Genomic DNA, 25084 nt, shown 5'->3' with positions numbered 1-25084 from the left:
CGTTAGTCTTCCTCACCCTAGGAGACCGGCAAAGTGACTCGCTACTCTGTCTAGTGGTCACACAGGATAATTTAACCAAATTTGTATTGATATTTAAAAGTAGCAATAGCAGATATAGCCACTTTAAAGTATCAAAAATAAAAGCCATCATTCCTGTAGATTTTACTATTTTGTCGTTTAGCCTCAACTAGAGCAACAGAAAAATCATATTAACTTCACAAGTGTTAAATGGTTGTGTTTGAGTTACAGTGACATTGTTTCCCTTTGAAAAGACTGAATTTGGACAACGATAAATCAGTCAATCAAATTTTATTTGTATAGAGCCAAATCATAACAAAAGTTATCTCATGACACTTTACATATCGAGCCGGTTGAAACCATACTCTCAATATGGACAATATGGAAATATTTTTGTAATACTCAAGTACAACTACCTAAAAGGACAGTACTACTCAATTACTTCCATCACTCAAAATAGGTGACCTATTCCTTGAAGAAATTAAACTAAATGAGGTATTTGTAAACTCATTCTGAATGGTCTTTCTGGTTTCAGTGTGCTGATTAAAACTCCAACTAGCCTGAAGCAGACTTGGGTTAAAGTCTGTCTGCACTTCTAGAGACAATAATGGTCTGTTTATAGCTCGGTTCAGAGGTGTTTTCTCCTGACTGTCTGACCTTAAATCTAGGAGGGGAAACAATCATTTACACCTCCAGGAGAATACCTAGTCTGAAGGCATGTGTTGTTAACAGGTAGAGCTGCTGCACACTACATAAAACTGCAGGAACAATCAGACAGTTACATTGTTTTTGTCTATGCTTTGTACATCTACTTCAGGTGTTTCAGAACGTCCTCCCTTGTCCTTTTTCCTGTTTCCATATTTCTCGTCTCCAGTCCCCTGATGGGAGGGCTCCTCACCTCAGTGCTGCTAGACACCTGTCCTGCACCCTGAGCCAGGACACTCAGGGCCAGAACTCTATCGACATGATTATCATCCACACCACTGAACACATTCATGCCTTTAGGTCTGGCTCCAGCTCATTATTTACCTACAATGGCTCCACATAACCACCACATTCACTCCTAGTCTTGCTCAATATTTATCATTAGAAAAAGATATAATAGAGATTTAAGAGCCACACTATGAACTTAATTTTCAGAAAATAGCACAACCCTCATAAACAATAAAACTGACCAATAATTACAGGTTTTTATTGCAAGAGGCCCGCATACATTGACAGGAGCCTAAATATACATACATGCTAGTGCATAAGCTGTATAAACACAGCAGGGTTCATTTCTGTAGAGACAGCTGGCATATATTTGCAGATGGCATAATCCAAACCAGCTCTAGTTCTGGGGTCACCAACCCTGGCCCTCGAGAGCTACTATCCTGCATGTTTTAGATGCATTCCTCTTCCAACACACCTGATTCAAATGATGAGCCTATTATCAAGCTCTGCAGAAGCCTGAAAACAACCGTCAGGTGTGCTGGAAGAGAGACGCATCTAAAACATGCAGGATAAATGCAGAATTGGTGACCCCTGCTCTAGATTATGCATCTTGGGTATTAGTGTACATTGTGACTTCGGTTTGGAAACAGGTTTAAAAAAAACATATGCATCTACTGTATCTAGGCCTATTTATGCAACTGACTGTTCCTTTCCTATAGATAAAAAAGTTTTTAGATGCTCAACTCCAAACATCGATTAAAAATGAAATACAATCTATAGGGTTACATTTAAGGTGACCAGGTTTCCCAATTTGTATGAGATTGCTGAGGATTTTTATCCCTGTTGACACATCCCACATACTGACACAATACCTCACATTTGAACTCTTAAAGCAGGGGTATTCATATCTAAAACATGCAGGATACCGGCCCTCGAAGACCAGACTTGAATTACGGAATACATAATACTATTCAGGTTTATATCAAAATGTAGTGAAAATGGTTAAGTATTCAGAAAATCTGCACAAGAAAATGAGAATTTTGGTACTTTTGTCCCTCAGTGTCTCATATGTATAATACACTTATTTTGGCATAAGATAAGGTTAACGTGAATATTAAAACTTGGTGGGAAAGATGTAGTATTTAATGCAATAACATCCAACCTGAGTTGCTTATTGGTTAAGCTAACCAAAGGCTAACTGGAGCTAGCTTTAGCTCTGCCCTCAGTAGGCAGAGAATGACTACACACCTCTTTATATAAGACTAAAAACATGGTGTCATTCAAATGCATTCCAAGCAATGGGTTAAGCCCTGTAGAGATTTAAGTCTTTTCCGGTAACCTGTTAATTTTTTATATGCTGGTTTTTTGTTAGAGACTTAGAGACTAACTCAAGTCTGCTAATTAGATAATTTGCTAGCATGCTTTCAGCATACTCACTTATAGGCGAACCTGTCCGACTTCTTTGCTCCTCGCTGTTGTCATTATCGCCTCCTCGAATATTCAGTTTAGCTCGATGAAGAGGAGGAATTGTCAAACACGGCGTAACAGCCTTGCAGAACCCTGCAAGAAGGCAGACACTACTGCTCCAGAGGACTTCTGCTAATGTAATGAGGGGTGGACAATTAGCTAGCCGCGCTGTCCTTTGTTAGCTAACTGTTGCCTTTTTTTATCCGACCTTATTGGAAACTACTTTAAACCAGTCAACGTACAATCATTTTCTTTGTTTTCAAGTTAATATTCCTTTACTACACAATTTTGTCCCGTTCAGCACCATTTTTGTATTTGAAAAACCTACTTTTATCTACAACTGCAGTAAGCACTTTTCTGTAGCTATTGTTAGCTGTTAGCGATTAGCTTTAGCTATAGTTTCTGTAGCTGTTACACTTTTACCAATAGCAGTTTTGCTAGTAGCAAGCCTGTAATAGTATTTTTGATTTGTCATTGACAGGAAAAAAAAATCTTAAACATAAAATAACCTGAAACTGCCATATGAGGTATGTTAAAAAAAAAAAAAAAAAAAAAAGTATGGTAGTGATGTGACGTTCATGAACGAATCGAATCTTTTGAACGGCTCTTTGAAATGAACGATGGGAATCGAGTCTTTGTAAAGAGCCATTGATTTTTTTTTTTTTTTTTTTTTTTTTTTTTTTTTTAAGGAGGGAGTGTCCGATTGCCTGTCAGTTTAGCGTCACTGGGGAGGCATTGGGCAGGAGGAGAATGTTTAAGCAGAAAAAAAGAGTTTTTGAGCACTGTGCATGTCTCATGGCAAGAAGTTAGCAAAAAACAACAGTTTGAAGCGTGAGGTGAGCATACTGGAGGAGGTGGAGCTGGAAGACTGGTCAAAACTGGAGAAAAGTTTGAGAGCGAGTGAGTGACCACCTGTGAGTAATGAGCCAAAGAAAAAGGAGGAGTATTTGGATACACTTTTCAGAAAGAAAAGATGGGCATGCAACATTTGCAAAAAAATCTATATCTATCTTTCAAGTATGGGCCAACGAATAATTTGCACCGCCATTTGAAAACTCACATTTATTGTTCTTTTTTTGAGGAGAATAAAATGTTATTTCATAAGAAAATGTTTTATTTTCTTCTTCAATTTTGGGCTACAGACTAGTCCACATAATGTGTAATGTTTTGTCAAATTCCAGCATTTGCCTAATGTCACCTGTCATGTATTTAGCCCACACATTTGAACTAACTAGTCTTTTTTACGGTAAGATAATATTCACTGCCGCGCCAATTAAACACCTTTAAAATGTAATGTCAATCATCACATGTAGCCTATCTAGTCATGAAAACATTGGTGTTTCAAAATAATGCAAAAAACATTAAAAAAAATACAGTATTTTGAAAGGCTCTTTTCAGTGAACGGCTCCTGATTGAACGGCTCCCTTCAAAGAGTCAAAAGTCCCATCACCAGAGTATGGTAAGCCTTACTAAAATAACAGGCTTCAAGGGTTGGTCTGTAGTCAGCATGGTTTTGTTTTGCTACTTACACTTAAATGGCTTCAATATGATGTACTTTTTAAGCTCCATCAACCAAAAATTGCAGTTCACCTCCACCATAGTTTACCAGAAGTGGTCTAAAAGGCGACTCACATCCTCTTGTTCATAGGTATTTTCAGAGAAGACAGTTAGAAATGTGTCAAAAGAGAAATAGAAGCAAAGAGGAGAAACTGGTTCCTTTTTGACAACTGATTTCAGTCCAGTGTCCGAAGGGTAGATCTGCTTCACTGAACAAAAAATGGTAACAATGGAACAAAAACTAGGTTTCACTTCTTATCAATTTAAGTTGTTTGACAGTAGCAAAAAGCATATATAAAGAGATAAGAAGAAAAAGACAAAACTGTGGCACTTTTTGACAATCACTTTTTGTCTGGTGGCAGAAAAGTAGTTCTGTTTCTGTGGAGCAAACGATTACCGTTCACTTCTTGTCAGTAAGAATTCTTTGTATGTGACTGAAAGCTTTAAATGCAGATCATTGTTAGAATTCCATCAGATGTCTGTATTTCTCTGCTTCGTGGTTCATCACAGTAGAAACATGGCAGCTCCTACAGCTAGGATTTTGGCTTCACTTTTCCACAGTGTCATGAAATGGTTTTAGTATTTAGTCTTTTCATTTGGACAGAGAAGGAGAGGTGCAAGAAGAAGGTGTGTCTTTTCAGATTGTGGTGTTCCCAGAACAGCTGGATATGAGAGCATTAAACATTATTACCTACACTGAAGTAATGATCATCTTCATGCTAAGACACAACTGTGGTTAACTAACATGATTGCATTGTCCAATAAAAAAAATTCAATTACAATTTTCCCCAACTGAAGCTTTAGCTCCTTAATTTTGCTGCCGCTAAACATTGGTTCCACTGTTGTGTTTCACATGGACGATATTGTGATGCACATGACACCAGGATCAACACAAAGTTGTTTGTTAGTTCCATCTTAAGCTGTTAATAAATTGGATACAAATGTGTTGTAGACTACAGTGCTCATACTGTTTGTAGATATTTGTTATATACATATATTTTTATATATACTTTTAAACTGTTGTTATTTCTATGTAGATATTTTTTTTTATTTAGCCTCTTACATTTATAATTTTTGTGGTTGTTTCAGCTCATTCTGAGACATGTCTGTTTCACGTCTTTGCTATTTTTTCGCCTATTCAAATAATTGTTTATTCAAATTGAATCGAAAATAATTAATAGATTACAAAAATAATACCTGCAGCTCCACAAGTTAGGCCTCCAATCCATACAATAATAATAATAATAATAATAATAATAATAATAATAATAATAATAATAAAAGTAAACATTTATAGAAAAGTCAGATAGACTATGTTGTCAGCAGGATGGAGGTTTCATGATTGACACTTTATGGCAGTTTCAAAGGTTTATTATTTTTCTTCACTGAACTATTTTTCTGTCTCTTTCTGCCAGGCTTGTTTTGTCCCTGTCAAAACTGGGGGCTGAGCAGTGAATCTGCACAGGCGACAGTACCTTGTGCCTCTCTGCCACTGGCAGCCCCTGAAGTCATACGGGAAAAAGTTTCTTTAAATGTACCACACTGATTTGGGACAGTCCCATGATTCTTTTCATGAAGTTTCCGACTGTGTTTCACCATATTCTGGGTCATTTCTTTGATCTCATGAAGTTTGAAGTGCTGAGCCCACGGGGAGGCTGTCAGTACATCATGGACTATCTGTGACGGGATCGAGCTGAAATGGGGCCAAAAGCGTGACGATTCCTACATTTTAGTAATGACACATTGCTTCAGTACATTTCAGAGTGTACAGATTATCCCACCTGACTGGAAGCTGAAATGCTGAATAATAAGTTTCTCCCCCGTGGATTTTCTTCTGTGATCTGATTAGGAAAAAAGCTCATGGTGTCCTTGATGATTAGCAGCCGAAGCATAAACATAAAACGGAATCTTTCTTGAACATACGGTGTTATAGGCATTTTAAAACACTGCATTATTCATTATGATTTAAAACAAAGAATTGAACCCATCTCTGCTGTCCTGCAACTCAAGTCTCTCCATTTTCATTCTGTGCTTTTTGTATAATGCTGTTTGCTTCTGTAGAGCAGCATCTAGTGCCAACTGATTTGACACATCCACATGACGTCCTCCCACAGCCAAGGCCGAGGCGTTGGCTTCACCTTGATACAAAGGACACAGGGTAACAATGGTTGGTTGTTTCATAAAAGCCCCCCTTCAAGCTACAAACACAGTCTCAAACCTGATAATCTACTTTGGTGTGCTTGATTTCAGATGAGTCATGTTATGATTCAGCATCCTTGTTTCACACCTCTCTGGCCTGCTCTCTAATCCTGCTTTATGAAACACCCCACAGGTGAAAAGCAGGTGCTATTGTTTTTACGGGTGAGATATGGCGCCATCTGCTGGTACAACTGCCACAATGCCGTGTTTGTGTGGTTTCTCTCCTTTTCACTGCATTATGTTGCTTTTGTTATCAGTGAGGTAAAGCCATAATTTTGATCTCCACTAGTTTTATTAGAAGACTGACAGAGGTATCAACGCACCACCCAGGTCTCAGGTTTACAGCCTATAATCAATTATAAACCTAGATTCAGAAAGAAAAACATTACATATGCAGACTGTTTTAATTCAACAGAGTTTATGTGCAGTGATAATGCATCTAAACAATTAACAGAGATTACAACTACATGTCTTTACTAAAAACATACGTGTAAACAACTGCCTACTTGTTGGTTGAACATTGTATTTATGAATAGAGATGCAGCTATTGATTATTTTTGTAAATGATTAATCTATCAATTATTTTCTTCAATTCAATTAAATGATTATTTGAATTATTGGATTATTTGAAAAGACATGTCTGAAAATTACAAATTGTCCTTCACTCCAGAACCAGCTGAAACACTCACCCAAAAAATAAAAAATAAATAAATAAAAATACACACACACACACACACACACACACACACACACACACACACACACGCACACAGAACTAAGTCAGGTGATATGATGACAATATGTGCACTGCAGTCAAGTAGACGATTTAAGTAATCGTTACAGCTCTATTTTTGAATATTGTGCAAAAGTCTTACTTCACCTTTAGACATGCTCATTTTATTTAATTCAGTTATATTTAACCATCTTTTAACAAGGAAAGCCTAATTGAAGTTAAAATCTCTCTTGCAAGAGTCTCCAGGCCACAATAGGCAGCAGCACAAAGTACATGTCAGTGAAAATCAGCATATAATCAAACTGACAAATAGTACAGATCAAAGTAGAAATGTACAAAATATACCATTGATACCCAATTTACAAATAACTTATATAAAATGACCATGAGACAGAATGAGCAAAATATATTTCTGTTTGTTTTCAGGCTTATAATTAACATATAATAACTGTTTCTCAGTCTCCATTTACAGGAAATATATGCTCCATTAAAAACACTCCACTAACACAATGGCATCTGCAGTCAAAAGTCAGTATTAATGTGATATCTATCCATATCCTCCTGAGATCCAACAAGTGAATTTTTAAAGTAAAGCTGTAAAACTCTTGTCCGCTACAGAGGACAAAAGTGCATTGCAAGTGCAAGAGGATATGACAAAAAGTAGTTTGACTGTGAAATGAAACCTGATGTAATATGCTATAAGATTAGTGTATTATACAAGTGGCCCTGGTGTCATCTTTTCGCGTGAAATATAGCCATACCTCAACACCATGTTGGCTACGTTCTGACCAAAACAATGCAGCGTACACGTGATGTTATCGCGCATGCGCAACGAGGGCGGAATCGATAAGCAGAATCGTTAAACAGGCAGGCAGACGATTCCAAGGAATTGAGCTACTGGGAACCAGTTCTTTTTGAGAACCGGTGTTCGATTCCTGTCCCTAATCATTAACCTCATAGCATAATTACCTAAGTAATATTTTGGCCAAATTGTGATATCTGCATAAAAAGAATCAGCAGTGTAAGGAGAGTAAAGTTAAGCAGATATCACAATTTGGCCAAAAATATGACTTTGGCATTTATGCTATGAGGTTAATGATGTGTTATATCCAATGAGTGTTTACAGAAATGTGACATCCTGACAGGCCAAACTGTTAATGTACAGAGGCCACATAATTAGGTACACTTAAATAGGGTGTGAGCTGCTTTATGAACACTTGTTGACATAAAGGAATGTCTGGTGGGAAAAATGCTGTGGTTTTTTAACACTGGTGTGTTACAGTGCTCCATGATGCTTGCTGTGTGCAGCAGTGATGTGTCGGTCGCGAACGAAATGTTTTTTTTTTTTTTTTACATTAGTAATTCATATTGCGCATAACTTTACATTATTGTTGGTAATAAATTAATTTAAGCACCAAAAAATCTTAAGAGCCACCTGGGAGCCGAAAGAGCCGGCTCTTTTTAATGAGCGGAGCCAGAAGAGCCGGTTCTCTAAAAAGAGCCGAAATTCGCATCACTAATATGCAGGAGGCAGCAGCAGTGATTTATGAAAATGAAAATTATTTGATGTGTAGTTTAGGACAAATAAACTGCGCGGTCAAAGCAGCGCATGCGGACGAGGTGGCCGAGTGGTTAAGGCGATGGACTGCTAATCCATTGTGCTCTGCACGCGTGGGTTCGAATCCCATCCTCGTCGGCAGCGAATCGTTTTCATCTCACAGGTTAAATCTTTTTACAACCAGTAGTAATACCTCAGCATTACGTTGCACCTCAAGTAAACGGTTACTTTCCTTGTTGTAATCCTTATATCAACTCATCCAATGGACAGGAAAGGCTGCTACAAAGCACATCCGGTATCAACCCACGTGTCGTGACCGTGTCCTGGAAACACGACTCATACCAGGTTTACAGGTATAATGAAGCAGAACAATAAGGATGATAGCACAAAATATGAAGTTGTCATGTTAATATTTGCCTGTAGTAGGGTATAGACATCCCAAACACATTTCTAGCACTCCTATTATCCCAAATAAACAAATATGCGTCCCAGATTTGCAAAATAATACTAACGCGGTGCGCATTTCTAGATTGCAGTTCCTCACTCTAACTCTAGATGGCAGTGTGTGCTCATGGTTGAACTCACACCGCTGCACCTTTTTGCGTAAAGCTAACCCACATATCGGACACCAAAATGCTATTTCCTGTTAAGTACCGTCAGAACAAAATGACGACACGCTCCAACTTCTCCACATATTCAGGTATATTTTTACTGTTTTCTCATATAGCGTCATAATTAAACTCAACATCTGAATCACCCTCCTCCACAGACCGCTACTGTAAAATACAATGGTACGCAACAGCAACACGTGTCACGTGTGTAAACAGGAAGTGAGGCTAATACTCGGTCATGCACAACAGCCCATTCATGACTGTGAACATATCCTGCACTGTTTTGTCCAGGTGTGTAGCTATTAAAACGTCAGTATGAGTCTCGAGGCCTGGTACATGGACAGTTCTGATGAAGACCAGAGGAAACCGCACAAACTGAACCCGAACCAGCCGGTGACTTTAGACGAACTGAAAACGCTTGGTGTTTATTACTGGAAGGTAAGGCAGCTGCCATGTTAGCTGCTTTCACTAAGTATCTGGATCAGCTCGATTACTGGTGCACTAATATTACTGTAAGCTGTTTCTCTTGTGTTTAAACGTTGTTGGAACATAACCGTGCTGGATAATAGTCTATAATGGAGCATTCTTTAAAGCATGGCCCCTGTTAAATCAGACACCCTCAATCTGACCCATTTTCACAGATTTCCTCCATTCTTTCAAGTTTCGTAAAAATCTGCGCTGTAGTTGTGCAATCCTCCAAGGACACAATGATCACCAAATGGGTAGATCCCAAACACAATGAAAAGTTAAGCATCGTGTAGTGTTTATTCGAGCTGCTGCTGACCCAGTTTACTTTTAGTAGGGTGAAGATACTTCAAGGCCTTGAGGTAAAATTGGGACAAATAAGGGTTTGTATCTTGGGCTCTACAAACACTACTAGCCTGTCACCAAACATGCCATTGTATTGTTGATGCAAATACCCTTTTTTTAATGAAAATTATTGGTCTCTGAGCTCCTAAGGTATGGCATAGTGATTTTCTTGTAAAATGATAAAACATTGTTTGACACTTCTCAGAAGTGAGACCATAATACTAAGTAGAGTGAAACCACAGTACAGTGTCAGTATCTGTGCCACTTCAAAATGAATTTCACAAATGATGCAATGAGTCCATTTCTGCAACAACAGGACAAGGTTTGACAAAGCAGGATCCAGGACAGGGGCGAAGACAAAATCTTTTGGCCAGGATGTGTGTGCTCTTCTGATCCCATTTATCATTATATTTAATCTAAAACCTATATTAGCAAAAATACAATAAAAATTTTGGTGAAAGGGACTAATATGTAGCCAAAAGCAGTATATAACTTTCATCCCAATTTTTTTTTCTGATTTGTAAAACCTGAGTAATAGCCTAATTATCACTAATCCATTAGTCTTTCTGTGTTTACGCAGCTGAATCACCCCCTTCACGGTGAACAACTTCGAAGATGACTCCATCATAAACACAGTCCACTTGTTTATATAACTTATCCAAACATCACTTGGGCCTTTTTACTCTCGGCCTTCACTGCAAGGTATTGTCATCAGTTCATCATCCGTCCATCTGTATGTGCAAAAACCTTGGGCATGAACTGAAGGCCGAGGGTTTTCAGGTGCAGGCACATAATGTTCGGAAATTTTGTCACCAACTGCGTTGTGGAAATGGCGATGAAGCGTAAGCAGTTTCTCACAAATTCGGCAAGAAAATGAGCCAGATCGCTACAATGTAAACTTCTCCAGTCCACCAGGGTTGTTTTAAAGAATAAGTATAGTCGATGGATGGAGATAAAGGTGACATTTGGGTTCAGCACTCACCAAGAGACAGCGAAATTGTCGCAGAGTAGAATTCACATTCCCATAATGCACTTTGCAGCAAAATTTCCAAACAGGCCCGAGTGACTTTTCGGTTTGTTATGTAAACAAGTGGACTGTGTTTATGATGGAGTCATCAAGTTGTTCACCATGAGGGAAGAGATTCAGGTGCATAAGCACGTAAAGACTAATGGATTAGTGATAATTAGGATATCACTGGGGTTTTACAAATTTGAAAATGAAAGTCATACACTGCTTTGTAGAGCTAAAGATATAAAACATTGTCTGTCCTATTTTATCTGAACATCAGAGTGAAGTTGGAGTTACTGATGTGTTTGGATTTCCAAAGTTTGCGAAGTACATGTTCTTTATTGAAATATAGCAGCATGATTAACTTTTATTTAACCTGGAAAAAATGACTCAGGTTTAAAAATCTCTTTTGAAAGAGTGTCAGGGTCAAGACAGCAGCAGCAGGAGAAGTTAAAGAAATAGGTCCTTAACAAGCAAGAGTGGTAATCTTCAGAACTGTTACTTTACCTTTATTTGTAATTGATGTTCTATTTCCCGCAGTTGAATGCTGACATATATGAAACAGACCCAGATCTGGAGCAGATCCGCAAAGAACAAGGCTACTCTTACATGGACATCATCACTATTCACAAGGACAAACTTCCTAACTATGAGGAGAAGGTACATCTGAAATCATCTTCTAACAAATTAACTTTATATTGGGAGACATTGGCACTTTGTGTGAGGAGGAGCTTTAAACAGTTGAAAGTGAACAGGAGAGAAGTTCAGAGTGAAAATTTATGACCTGTGGGAAATTAGTGTAATAACCTAAATTGGTTTATAGCCATCATTTGAAGCCAGTGAAGACAATGACATAGGTAGAGTTACCATTTTGATGTGAATATTACTCAATGTGCAAACCACCATTAATCAGGCCTCTTTGTGTGTCCCTTTAGCTGAAGATGTTCTTCGAGGAACACCTGCACCTGGACGACGAGATCCGTTACATCCTGGACGGCCGGGCCTACTTTGATGTCAGGGACAAGGAGGACCGATGGATCAGGATCTCCATGAGCAAAGGAGACCTGATCACTCTGCCGGCTGGTATCTACCACCGCTTCACTCTGGATGAAACGGTGAGTCCAAACGCTTCTGTTAATGATATGAAGATTCCTGATATTCCTTGGTGCAAACATAAGCATGGCACTGCCTCTTCTAAAAAAAGAATGAGAACTTTTTAACAAGCATTATTATGTCACATCACAACTAGTCTGGAAGGTAAGTACTGTGTCTTGTGTCTAGCAGGTAACCTATTTGGATATTCAATGTTTTTTTCTTCAGTTTTTTTTTTTAATGATGCCTGAAGGGAATTGCTGTTGATGGAGGAAAAACTGACAGCATTGCATGAACAGTGTTTCACTTTTTCCTCCGCCATAATCAGTGCTAAAAGTATCCATATTCTCCATATTAAGAAGTTTAGTTTTTACTGTATTATGTTGTGCAGGTTTTTACTCCAACTACATTACTTCAGCAGCTATTTCACCATGAACTGGGTTCTGTTACGAATACTAACACTGTGTATTGACTGCACTGTACAGTCAAATGACAGCATTCCTTTTAAAATGAGGTTCAACCTAGAGCACCACACACAGTACCTGAGCACTGTTTTTATTCCCACAGAACTACACCAAAGCCATGAGGCTGTTTGTTGGGGAGCCCGTGTGGAAAGCTTATAACCGGCCCGCTGATGACTTCGACATCCGTCAGAAATACCTGGTGTCTCTGCAGGGATCATGAGAGCGCCATCGAAACGCTGGTCATTAAGAGAATACTGATAACTCTACAACATTATTTTGTTAATCTGTAGGTTTACTCACTTATGATTGTAAATACAGGACTTCAGTCTGTAGAGCTGTGACCACTGTACAATCAATAGTGCCTTTTCTCCAAATCAAGTAGGAAAAATGAAATATGCAAACATGTTTCTATCTTCACATAGAAAATCACGAGGTGTGATGCTCCTAGAACATGTACAGTAGTGTCTTCTGGAAAGAGTTCTTTTTTTGTTTTTTTTAGATTTGTGAATTACAAAATAAACTTGCTGCTATTTCCAGTCTGTTTTACTTTATATTATATAATTGCTCTCTTGTTCAGACCAAGATGTTTATTTAAAAGAGCAGTTTTATTCTGGATAAAACAAAATTAATTTCTCTTACATACATAAATATGATTAACAGAATATGTAAACACTGATTATTAAAGATCCATCAGAACAAATCAATAAAAAGATTTAACAAGACAATCATTTTGATATTATTCAAAAGGAAAAAAAAAACAGCATGAAAAGAAACTGTTGAGAAAGGTACGATTTTGGGTTTGAAATATTTTATATTTTTAGTGGACAGAGTACAATGCAATCTCAAGGGCTTATTTATTTATTTTTTTCTGAGGTAATGAACCTATGAAAGACAGACAGCTGAAATGGAGTGGTCTTTAACTGTTAATCCAGTATTACAGGTGTCTGCTGTGGAGACAGGAGGAAGGAGCTTAAAACTGGACCTCTGTGGACATTTATTAGTCTTTAAGCACACTGAATCTCAGGATAATGCCCGTGTCAAGTCTCACATTATGAGCCTGAAACTCCCTTAAAACCACTACCAATCTGTAGTGCAATAAATATGTCTGTTCCGAGGTCTGTTCTCCAACTTTGCCATGCTTCAGCTTTATGGTTTCCTCTGTAGTGGTGTAAGTAGCATTTTGACAAAAAAGTAACATGATTTCTAAGGAATAGTTTAACATTTTGTGAATTACTTTTGCAAAGATTTATGATGGCCTTGTCTAGAGTCGGAAAAGACAATCGATTTCACTCACATTTGAAATATATGAAGCTGTAGCTGGCATTGTAGTCAGCTTATAGCAAAAAAGACTGAAAGCAGATGGAAAGCACTAACCCACCAGCCCCTGGAGCCCCTCATTAACAAGTTGTTTGTGTAGGATCCATACATGCATGCAGTAAAAATAAATGAATGAATTTAGACTGTGTGATTTTTCAGGAATCTCTACATTAAGTGAACACTCTTTTTTTCATGTAGAGGCCACAGATTAAAGCCATTGTAGTAAAAAGATCTTCATATTGTTTGACACGTATTTATTTTAATGCATAATCCTAAATAACTGTCAATCCCACAGCCTGTCAAACACTGATGTGAACTTGTGGAGCTAAAAGTAAACATGCTAACAGGCTAGCTCATTAGCCGTATGCTAGCTCTTCCCCTGCAGGTCACAGCATGAGGAATACACTATAAAACCCCAACTTTTTCATTTTCATATGCTCATGAATATGCTTTTTACATAGGTTAAAATGCATGTAACATGCTTATTGTACATTAGAGGTGTTGGTGTTTTGGGGGGTGTTTTTGCAGAGGCAGGTTAGCTTTGTTTCCATTTGAAGTCTTTCTGCTAAGCTAACTACCTGCTATACTGCGCTTCATGTTGAAAGGACAAATTTGGTAGCGGAGACTGGTAGCGGTGTAGTCATGTAAGACAAACCAAAACAACAAAAAGTGTTGCACAAAATGTCAAACTTGTTCTTAAATCTGTAAAACAAAACTACCTCCTACACACAGGGATTTGCGCTCATTTCCTCTCCAAAATGTCAACGCACCAGCATGTATGAGCTGACCATTGTCTCTGTTTGGGTGTCTGTGAGTACATGTGTGGATCATTACAGGGATGTTGTTACAAAGGACAGGTGTCTTCTTTTAGCAGTGTCCTTTCCAACCCCCCCCCCCCCACTGTGGACTAACATGAAAACAAATGTGTACTGGGCTTGGTTTCTGAAATGCATTTTTGAAGTTTTTCTTCTGAAGAAACCAAACCAAGTGCTAAACATCCACTTTCCTGTGACCAGTAAAAGGAATGGGTTCCTTTCTCTCAACACATTCTACTCTTGGGGCTTTATTCCCTGTCCCACAGAAGGATAATGCAGTAGTGTGCGTACAGTCCCTCGTCTTGCCCCTTAGACCAGTTTTAGACACTGTGTGTTGAAGCTGTCCCCCTCGCGAGCAGCCACGGCCTCCAGTAGTGCCTGCTTTTTCTGTGTACTGCGAGATGACTCCAGTTCATACATAGTGGTCAGGTTGAAGAGGACACTCTCATGGAGGTATTGTGTTGGGTCCTGCTGCACCAGGCCCTCCAGCTGGCCCAGGGACTCCTTCAGTCGGCCCAGGTAAAGCAGGCACACTGCTGCATTGTTATTGGCCTGAGACCATACAAAAAAAATTAATGTTAGAGTTAACAAAAACTAACACTTTTAAAAAATTAAATAAGCACTACTTTTTCCATTCAATTTGCACTGTGCTTGAAAAACAGCAAACTTTTAATTACCAGTGGTTTTGTAAACCACCTTTGATATTATGCACTCTTATCCTGCCATTTAAACCTTTAGAAATTGGCTCTCCTTGCAATACGTGAAAACCTAATCTGACCTAAAGCAACTCAATTCAATATTAATCTAAACATAAAAAACTACTTGTGAACTTAATTAAAATGATACTGAAAATAAAAACAGCATTGAAAGACTATATTTAAAAAGGAATGAAGATGTGAAAACTACAGTAAAATGGTTCTGATTTTAATGTAAACTAGACTGTCTTATTCTGCTTGGAGATGTGAGGCTGTTGAGCTTTTGGATTTGACTCAACATCTTTTAGTTCAACAAATCAAATGTTCACACCGCGGTAGAATCCTCTAGACAGGACAAGGCATCTATTGTGTTTCAGTACAATGAACGTGGTAGCACTTACAACGGGGTTTTTTGGGTCAATCTTCAATACTTCAGTAAAAGATGAGTGTGCTTCAGCGTAGTTGTTCTGACTGAGGTAGACAAAGGCCCTGGAATGTAAAACAGAGCAGTTTTGGATGGGTTTAAGGTCTAAGGACACACACTAAACTAGAGAAAAGTTTATGGATGTGGGTGTGTTGCCTTGAAACAGTAAAAGGACATGTGTGAGCTGTTGGAAGTACAATATTGTGTAAAATGTCACTGTATGCATCAGCGTTAACCATTCCCTTAATTGGAATTAAGTGATCTACAGACAGGATGTGGTTGACTTGATAAAACACCCAAATCATTACAGTATGTTTTTGTCTCCTAATTAAGCATCTATTACCTACAGCAGATCTTTATGCCTCAGATGGAGGTAATATTCCCAATGTTAAGATAGCACGTTCTCTGTTCTCAGTTATATTGTATAGTTCAAGTTTTATCCGTAAAGCCCTTTAATCTGAGAGGCAGACAGACCAACTGTTGTGATGATGTCATCTGAGACCCACTGTGGGGCGGCTGCTGCTCTGAAAACTCTTTGTCATTCACAGCTGTAAGCCATGCATTCAGACTGAGCTCATTTGGTTGGAATACATTAACCCTCAAAGACCTAGAACGATTTTTGCGGCGCCTGACTCTCCTGTATTTATTTAATTTTTCTATTCTATTTGAGCAGTCAGTATCAAGTGTCACACATTATTTGATTCAGGAGAGCCTCACGTTTCACTGTGGTTCATTTAAAGACCCCAGTTTTGCATCTGCTTTGTGGAAGTATGGATCTACCTGAATTTTAAAAAATGCTGGTAATACATTTCTTTTGTAAACTCAGACAAAATCTCAGGAAGTTTGTTTGTTCCATGTAGAAAGTTGTAACCTCTTCTATAAATATCCCTTCCTTAGCAGCTGCCGAGTTTGTGTATTTCATTAACTGATTATGTAGATTTGTCCAAAAACATTCAAAGTAAACAGACATAAGATCATAACAGAGGACACGGAAGCAATCCCCCCCCCGAGAAACCAGGACAGGGTTATTTACATGGTCTATGTGGTCCACAAACACTCCCACTTCCTTCATTAACTGATGTTACAGAATATGACTGCACAACTACATTCACTATGAAGCCTCTGAATACCCAAAGGAGACATATTGGAACACACATGATACCAATGAGAGAAATTTTACCTGACTTTTAAAGGCATGTGCATAGAATAGTGGTTCATAAGTACTGAAACATTTTGGAACAGCAGCTATCTTTAACCAACAGCCTTGGGTTTTGATGGGTTAGGAAAAATATTTCAGTTGGATGCATTTTACATTGATGTTTTGATGCTTGAATTTTCAGCCCAGAGAAAAGCTTGTCTTTTTATTGATTGCTAAGAGGCTGATGTAAACACTTTTTGCAATGGCTAAACTGTATTTACAAACCATGAGCTATGGTCCTGCTGTTGGTTTACTACTGCACGAGCATGCCCCCCCTCGCGTTTTTTTTCCTTTAAACTTGCCTTAGCTGTTCACTTTGCCCCTCGGAAGCAGTTTGTTCACAAACAGTCGCATATTTGCACATTCTGTTATCGTTCAGTTAGAGTTGTGTTTCTAGCCAAATGACAAATGTTAGACCAGGGCTGATCTGCCTGCTGCATCAGGAGGTGATACTGATGATAGCACTGAGGATGATCCAAAACAGTCAAGCTGTGGACAGAACAGAAAGGCACAGGACTGTGGAAATAATGATCACTAAAGGCTGCAACTGCACTCAGCTGTTCATGTCTGTAAGTGGATCTTCAGTAGCCTTAAGTCTTGCCAGTGTGTAATGATATCAATCACCTGCCTCTATGAAGTGTGCACCAACACTCCCACTGTTAGTGAGAGCTTCTGTCATCTTAGCTTTGCCTTATCCTCTACATCTCCTAAGGCCAGAGCTGTAGAGGTGTGACCTCCTGTGCTAAATCACACGCCAGGAGGAGGCACGAACCTGTGAAAGGCCCTGGAGGATGTACTGCTACCATGGAGCCAAAATTATCCTAGACATAGCATCCGCACTGTAGGGAGGTGCTGAATGCATGACACATACATACCTGTTCATCACCATGCATGTGGTGTGACTGGGCTGGCTCCCTTTCATCTGGCAGGCTTTCTCCACATCCAGGAAGTACCGCTCTGCTGTTTTAACATCTCCAATCTGGCCAGAAACAAAGAACAGCAACCCTAGAACCTCTTCTGTGTGTTGTATTCTAAAATGAGTTCATGATCCCCCTGGGAAAACTGGCTCATCAGCAGAGAATACATACAGGAACAATTCTAAAAGAGAGTAATGGTGACAAGGAAGTAACAAAATACAATATGGTACAGATGGTACAGGTGGAGAGTTATTTTAGATGTATGGGTTTTATAAATTCTCCATACTGAGTGCAATGTGACTCCTCTGGTTGAATTGCTACTTCAGATGTGAGTGGATGTGTCGATGCATATCTGGGTCCTTGATACAAACTCAAAGGCACATGATAGAGGACATGGAAATGTAAAGCCTAAATGATGATGAATCAGTTAACTGTGACTCTCAAGGTTCATTTGTATGAAACGTCCATTCGGTGACCTGAAAAGAGAGCTGCATATACCGCTTAAGAGGAGGTTTTATAAAGGCTTTGAAAACATTCAGCTTTCAGTTTCATTCCCTTGTAGATTCTGGGAAATTCTATTTTGAAGGGAAAGCAAGGTGAGTTTAATTATATAGTGCATTTCACTCACCTTGAAAAAGGTGAATTAAATTTGTTCTCATAACAATTAATGATTCTGAATGTAATAAACTGTGTTCTTCTTCTTCCATGCTAAACAACATATGGTTTTCACATAGAATTTCCTCCTAAATTAATTCTCAAAGCAGAGTTTTGAGATGTATTTTCTGAAGTAATAGTCTTAATTACCATGATATGTTCTCTAACACTGGTACAAAAGCTTCTGTCATCACTTGTGCACAGTTGTCTTCCAGTTAAGTCAATAAGAAGAAATATGAGCAATAAGTTAATTATTTGTAAGTTGAAACACTGACAAAAGTTAGCTTTAAGCTGGTCATTGTATATATCTGTGTTTATTATTACAACTATGTCAGTCTTGATACTGTTTCTCTTCTGAAACTTAAAATAAATAGTTCGAAAAGCACAAATGCTGTCAAGACAAACCCAAACAATACAGTATGGATCAAATAACCCTCTGATTAGTGCTGTAATTAAATAGTAATCAAAATTGTTTCTGTTTATCACTAGGAGATGAAACATGTCTGAAGTAATAAGCATAAATAGTTTTATAACACAAATAGTTAAATAGCTCCAATGGAATCTATGAATGCAAACAGAAGTGAGCGTACATATAAAATCATTGTTATGATTATGGACGAATCCTTGGAAACTTTTCTCTCCTACAAGCGTCCTTGGCCCCAAAAAGTTTGAGAGCCCTTACAATAACATAATAATCTCCATGGTATATCCTTTGGACTATAGGCTGAAATTTCATGCATCCGACATACTCAAGGGTTGTTATTTCCGACAGCATGTTAACAAAGCTCCATCTTCAGACCTCCAGTGTCTAGACATGATGTGTTCAGGGTCTGCACAGTGTACAGGTCAGCTGAGTTTAAGCAACACTTGTCACTGAAAACACTTTTACAGCAGACACAAAAACACTGCTGACCTAGCTGACATCATCCATCCACCGTGTGTTTACAATGTATGTCCGAACCTGCAAGAAGATGCGTCCTATGCCACTGAGCAGCTGCACTCTCTGCTGGGGTTCATACTGGATAATGGACTGATAGGTCTCCACAGCCAGTACATAGTCCTGAGGAGAAACAGAGATACGCAAAAGAAGATGGAGGGAGATGTGACAGTGAAGTGTACACGAACGCAAAAGTTGGAAAAGAGAGAGGTAAAAGCAAGGTAAACGGTAGGAGGCAGAGACAGGTGGAGGGCGAGAGAGGAAAAGAAGAGCGGAGAGAGAGAGAGAGAGGGCATTAATCAAACATATGGAGTATTAGCAGGGCGATGTGACCCTCCTCCCACCTCCACACTGCACTGCTACACATCGCTCACATGGTGACTGGACTGCTGAGCGGGCCGACGAAGAGAGGTCACCGAGAAGTGTGTGTGTGTGTGTGTGTGTGCAGGCTGTGTAAGTCTATGACTATATTTCATGATTGCTTTGACTCAGTTTCCACAATAAAGTTTTAATGAGCGTATCTCTTAACACAAAAGCTTTTATGTTACAGCTGGGCTTATACTGCCACACAGAATGCAAAATGAAAACAACTCTATTAAATCAGGTGATGCAGCAAGTTTATAAGGACATCAAAACATTGTATCATGCCATTTAAACATTATATATCTGTGAATCAAAGACGACATGTAGCTAACATGTTAGTATCTGAAATCATATGTAAACTAGGAAGTATTTTCAAGGTTTTGTTCTAATTAATGCAAAATTGTAATTGTACAGATGACAGTCATAATCTTATTTTTAAAACAGCGCATACTTCGCTGCATCACTGTGCTATTTTCTGTTCGACAACTACAGTTTGTTTTTTTTCATTTTGGCACTAAATCACAATATGTCCCAAAATACACTACCACGATAATGGAATATTAAGCAAATGTCAAACAGAAACATTACATGAGGGTTGAAGTGACGTTATGATGCACAGTAAGCTCACTTTAAAGGGTTAGTTTGGAGTTTTCAGATTGAGGTTGTGCAACGTGCCTACCAACAGTCATTGTTTGGTATTAACGACAGTAGCTAAGTGATCAGTGCCTCCTCCAGACCGGTATAGCAAAAAATAGGACCAATGTCCATGTATCTCACAGGCATGTTTTATAAAGAATCAATAACAACTTGAATTTGTGAGGTTGTCAGGTTCTGCCGCCATGTTAGTGTCCTGTGGTTGTGATACAGGAGATCAGTCTCCCGATAGAAGTGGGTGGTACTTTCTTTGGAGGAGAACTCAACTAGTTAAATCAAGGTCCATATATGACTTCCTACACTGGTCTACAATTTTTTAGAAATGATTTGCTTCAGAGATTAAATGTGCTAAATTTTACGTATTTGGATAAGATTAATCGGAAAATAAATGACAAAAGTGCCGGTTTGCTGATGTTTTCCAGGTATATGATTAAGTGTTATTACACATATATATTGGTTTATGTACATTTATATAATAGTTTTATAAATCTTCCACTAAACAGAACCTGTAAAGTGAATGTATTCTAATGTGCAGACAGTGTTTTGAAGTAGATCTTGTAGCTCTGAGACAAATATTCCTTTTGAGTCAAACCCATACTCTCGTTAATTCTTGAATTTCACATTTTGACCCAAGGCTGTATCTTGGAAAGTTCAGCCAACCCACATTTTTTACTTGATTTTTCTTTATCAGTGACTCTCATGTGGTAAAATTTCATTACTTTTATTCTGGAAGCATTTTCCTCGTAGACCAGTGCTATCAGTTCTCAACAGTAACTATATTGATATCTGTAACCATTTCCATGTTATAAGCCATTAAAATATGGTCCATTATGAGTCATGGCAAATTTTTAATATTTCAAAAATTTGTCAATAATTAAAAAATCTAAATTTCTCAAAACTGTTTACAAACTTTGCAGACATTGTCCCAAGAAAGTAACATAAAATTTGAAATGAATCCAACCTGTAGTTTCGTCAGAGAAGATGTTCGGCGAAATTGCTAACAACAACGATGACGGCTACAGCGCCTTCACAATAACTCATGGCCTATCAGCCAGTGGGCTAAAAAGCACACTATGAAAATCAGTCTCAGTTTAAGTGTAAATGCTTTATTACTAAGCGCAGACTTGTGTGTAATAGAATACAGAGGTACAGAACTATTTAATTCACATGACTAATCACATAAACTGTAACAGCAGAATGCCTTATTTCTTACAGACATGTGTCACATAGCCTACATATATTGCCCCCTTTTTACAATACTACATAGTCTTGTTAGCCCCAAACTGTTTATTTATTCATCTATTTTGTCCATCATTCTATTTTAGTGACATGTTGAAGGTGTAACCCGTCCCGCAGGGGTAAACTCTGGTATCCCTGCAACCCTAATGAAGACTAAGCACTTTGGAAAATTATGGATGGATGGGTGGATGGATGGGTGGGTGGATGAGTGGATAGATGGAAATATGCATAATTCACATTTTTTTGTTTATCTTTATTGTGACATTATAAAAGTATTCTTAAAATTCACTTTGTGTCTCTTGGAAACACAGCTTTTCTCCAACTGAATGATAGTTGAGATGTGAAGTAATATCAAATCTATGGCTTTCACTTTTATCTGACGCCAAAGCGTAGTGATGAAAATATTCTTAGCATAGCACACACTGTAGTAATACATTGTTGAGGTTCTGTAATTCAAACTGGGGCAGTAACAGCTACCATGTAGTACAGAAAATACACTGATATGGACAAATCCCTCATATGAAAAATATGAATTAACCCTTTAAGTTGTAGTTAAAATTGGACATGCTTACACTTGTACTGGCTGATGATGATCTGAATGATAGAATAAAATTTGTGCTAATCTGAGCTGAATGCACAAGTGCCTGGCAACGAATGACACCATTTCACTTTAAAATGATGATGATTTTATAAAGGAAAATATTAGTGTAGATGTAGCTTGAGCGTATTTCACATTCTGTATTTACATAGCTGCAACTTTCACTCTAACAGCTAATCATATGCATGTGGTTGTTTTAGGGTACTTTTCTAATGTATAAGATGTTTAATGTCACTTACAGGGGAGTCACAATACCACCAATTAATCTAATGACGATAGTGCCAAGCTGAGAATGATCAATAAGAACACTGGCAGGGAGCCCTAACAGCCTGGAGGTTAACAATACAGACAGCCCTGATGTGTATTTGGACACAGGCCTTTGTTGTGTGTAATTGCCCCCCCCCTCCTCCAATTTTGTACCATCTCTCCACTGTGTCCACTAGAATACGAAAAAGGCACAAAAATTGAGGATATAACGTCAGTATTACTCATATTAAAAAGCAAGCTCATGATAAATCCTTACCAATTCTAGCAGGTAATGATTTCCATTTTTAAGCACAAACTAACACACAATGAGCAGCTTGAGTTGTGTAATCCATCACACTGCACATCATGCGTGCTTCATTTTCTCAATAATAATTTAATTATTTTATTAACATTATGTGGCACACTATTATTGGCAAAAATAATATGCAGTAATATAAAATGTAATCATGCTTTGTAGTTAATGAACAGTAAAACGCTATATTACAGGTATGCTCTTGTAAAGGAGACTTGAGCTGATGTGAAAATTGAGCCTAAACAATAAAGAACAGTGGTTCTCACCAGTAGATGGCACTGTGGTTCTCTCCACAGTCTGATCCACATCCACACCCCACTCTCTCTCCCCATCGCTCTTGTTCTCTCTCTCACTGACCAAGAATCCAATTAGTGGTCAGTCTGGGGGGATTTCACTGTGAATCCTCCACCAGCCTGGCATCAGAGATCTTTGAGTCTCTCTCGAACACGGTCACGCGCACACACACACACACACACACACACGAGCACGCACATGCACGGACGCGCACGCACACACACACACACACACACACACACACACACACACACACACACACACACAGGCGCACTCAGACACGCATACAGGACACGTTCAATCCAACACACGGTGACACACCAACAGCAGCTGACAAACACAGACACACACACACACACACACGCACGCACGTACCTTCATCAGCAGCAGGCAGTTGGCCATGGAGTACATGACCCGGCTGAGACGAGACCTCCACAGCGTAAGAGATGCTAAAGACAGGGAGAGAAGAAGAATACAGGCTGGAGGTTTATTTCTTTAACGGGCAACTTCTTCTTTTCTTTGCACCTGCTTTTTTTGGGTGTCCCTGTAACGTCACCCATTTTCCCCACTCTTCCCTCCATCCCTCTCACTACTCCCCTCTCCCCCTTCCCTCCTACCCTTCCCCACCAGGGTTTATTTTAAGGCGAGGTGGTGAGGAAGACACTGCGGCACACTCCGCTTTCCTCTTTTCCTCAGACAGCGAGTGCGCCCTATGTGCAGGCCTATTAGTATTCATCGCTGCACACGTGTGTGTCTGTGCGTGTGTGTGTTGGGGGGAAGAGCTAATCACTCAGTAGGGGTCTGATGTGTGAAGGCAAGGCCCTGCGTTATTGACTTGACTGTCGACTGTGTGCGTGGGCAGGGAGAGGAGAGACAGAGGGCACAGCTATTACGCTGCTTTTAGAAGGGTTTGAGAAGCTGGCAGAACCGACACGCTCGCACATACGTACGCACGTCACCCCGCCAATTTTCCCAATTATAAGCAGGCATCGTGCTACATTTAGCTCCACTTCGGCAAACGCCTTGTTGTTATCGCCCTGAAATAAGCTAATTAAATGGCCTCTAGTTGCTTTTTTGTCAAACATGTGACAAAAAGCGTTTGAAAAAGTTGAAACAAGACTGGTCACAAGGCTTGCAAACAGAGACACCACTGCATGAAGATGTACAAGAAGAAAGGAGAGAGGAGAAGCAGCCCATTTACATGAGGTTGCGAGGAGGCGTGTTTTCGTACCTAAAAACTGCCTGCCTATTTCCCTGCCACACTTGTGCAGATGTGAGTGGATTGGATGGGATTGATCTGTATTGATCTGCTTGGCGTGAAGGGCTGGAGAGACCATTTGATATTCAGTGCAAGTACTGAAGCAGTGAGGTGCTAAACACTTTTAGAGCGCCGCATTGGTGTGTTTGTGTGGTTTGAAGTGTGTGTATGTGTGGCCGAGGTATGCTGCAGTCCTGCACCAGGTGCGCCTCTGCCTCAGTGTGTGTGTGTGTGTGTGCACTCATGTGTTTATGTGTGTGTGTATTACCCACTGGGGCCCATGACCTCACTCTCCTCCCACAGTGTGATGCAGTCTGGGATTGGGGCCAGGGCTGTAGCAAATGTCTGTGTGAGTGTGTATGTGTGTGTGTGTGTGTGTGTGTGTGTGTGTGTGTGTGTATGGACTTACCTTGCCTGTTCTCTTGTGTTAAGGTGATCATGCTGCCATCCTCAGCCAAGCCTTTCTCTAAGTTCTCCAGAATCTGTTAATGAAGGGAAAACATTCAAAACTTCAGTCGGGCAAAGTTGCTTCCTTGCCAAAGCTGAAGGCTTTTTATGTGTGTGTTAGAATCTGCATATTCAATAACTCAAAAATCCAGCCATATTTGGCTGTTTACACAGGTGGGCTTAAGGATTTGTATGGCTAATGTGCCTTATGTGGGTGTGGAGTTTAATTGTGTGAATACTACAGAGTATGCATATCTTTATGTT

General features: G+C 39.1%; 2 protein-coding genes and 1 non-coding gene across 5 annotated transcripts in view; 2 read left to right on the top strand and 1 right to left on the bottom strand.

Moving 5' to 3' along the window:
- The first annotated feature begins 8521 nt into the window (after positions 1–8521).
- Positions 8522–8603, top strand: trnas-gcu (transfer RNA serine (anticodon GCU)). The gene has a single exon. It is a non-coding gene; the product is annotated as a tRNA-Ser (tRNA).
- Positions 8604–9308: 705 nt separating this feature from the next.
- On the top strand, positions 9309–13171 carry adi1 (acireductone dioxygenase 1). Its single transcript, XM_030126494.1, has 4 exons — positions 9309–9514; positions 11436–11555; positions 11831–12010; positions 12555–13171. Exons 1-4 carry the CDS (start codon positions 9392–9394, stop codon positions 12669–12671), a joined length of 540 nt encoding a protein of 179 aa, XP_029982354.1. The 5' UTR covers positions 9309–9391; the 3' UTR covers positions 12672–13171.
- An 852-nt stretch (positions 13172–14023) lies between these two features.
- Positions 14024–25084, bottom strand: part of trappc12 (trafficking protein particle complex subunit 12) — a 49049-nt gene continuing 37988 nt past the window's right edge. For 2 of the 3 annotated variants that reach the window (XM_030126491.1, XM_030126493.1), the window contains 6 exons: positions 24783–24855; positions 23491–23564; positions 19433–19531; positions 17776–17879; positions 15680–15767; positions 14893–15135 (listed from right to left, as the gene is read on the bottom strand). In XM_030126491.1, coding sequence (XP_029982351.1) covers positions 14893–15135; positions 15680–15767; positions 17776–17879; positions 19433–19531; positions 23491–23564; positions 24783–24855 — 681 coding nt within the window. Of the gene's footprint in view, positions 15136–15679; positions 15768–17775; positions 17880–19432; positions 19532–23490; positions 23565–24782; positions 24856–25084 lie in introns of all 3 variants that reach the window. The other variant, XM_030126492.1, reaches the window with a different exon arrangement.

This window comes from Sphaeramia orbicularis, chromosome 22, assembly GCF_902148855.1.
Source record: "Sphaeramia orbicularis chromosome 22, fSphaOr1.1, whole genome shotgun sequence".
In the NCBI taxonomy this organism is placed as follows: Eukaryota; Metazoa; Chordata; class Actinopteri; order Kurtiformes; family Apogonidae; genus Sphaeramia; species Sphaeramia orbicularis.
The sequence above is the reverse complement of the archived record's forward strand: the minus strand, read 5'-3'. Positions and strand labels throughout refer to the sequence as shown.

Coding starts and splice junctions, on each gene's coding strand:
- adi1 (XM_030126494.1), top strand. CDS start 9,392: ATGAGTCTCGAGGCCTGGTACATGGACAGTTCTGATGAAGACCAGAGG. Junction 11,556..11,830: donor TTCCTAACTATGAGGAGAAG/GTACATCTGAAA, acceptor GTGTCCCTTTAG/CTGAAGATGTTCTTCGAGGA. Junction 12,011..12,554: donor GCTTCACTCTGGATGAAACG/GTGAGTCCAAAC, acceptor TTATTCCCACAG/AACTACACCAAAGCCATGAG.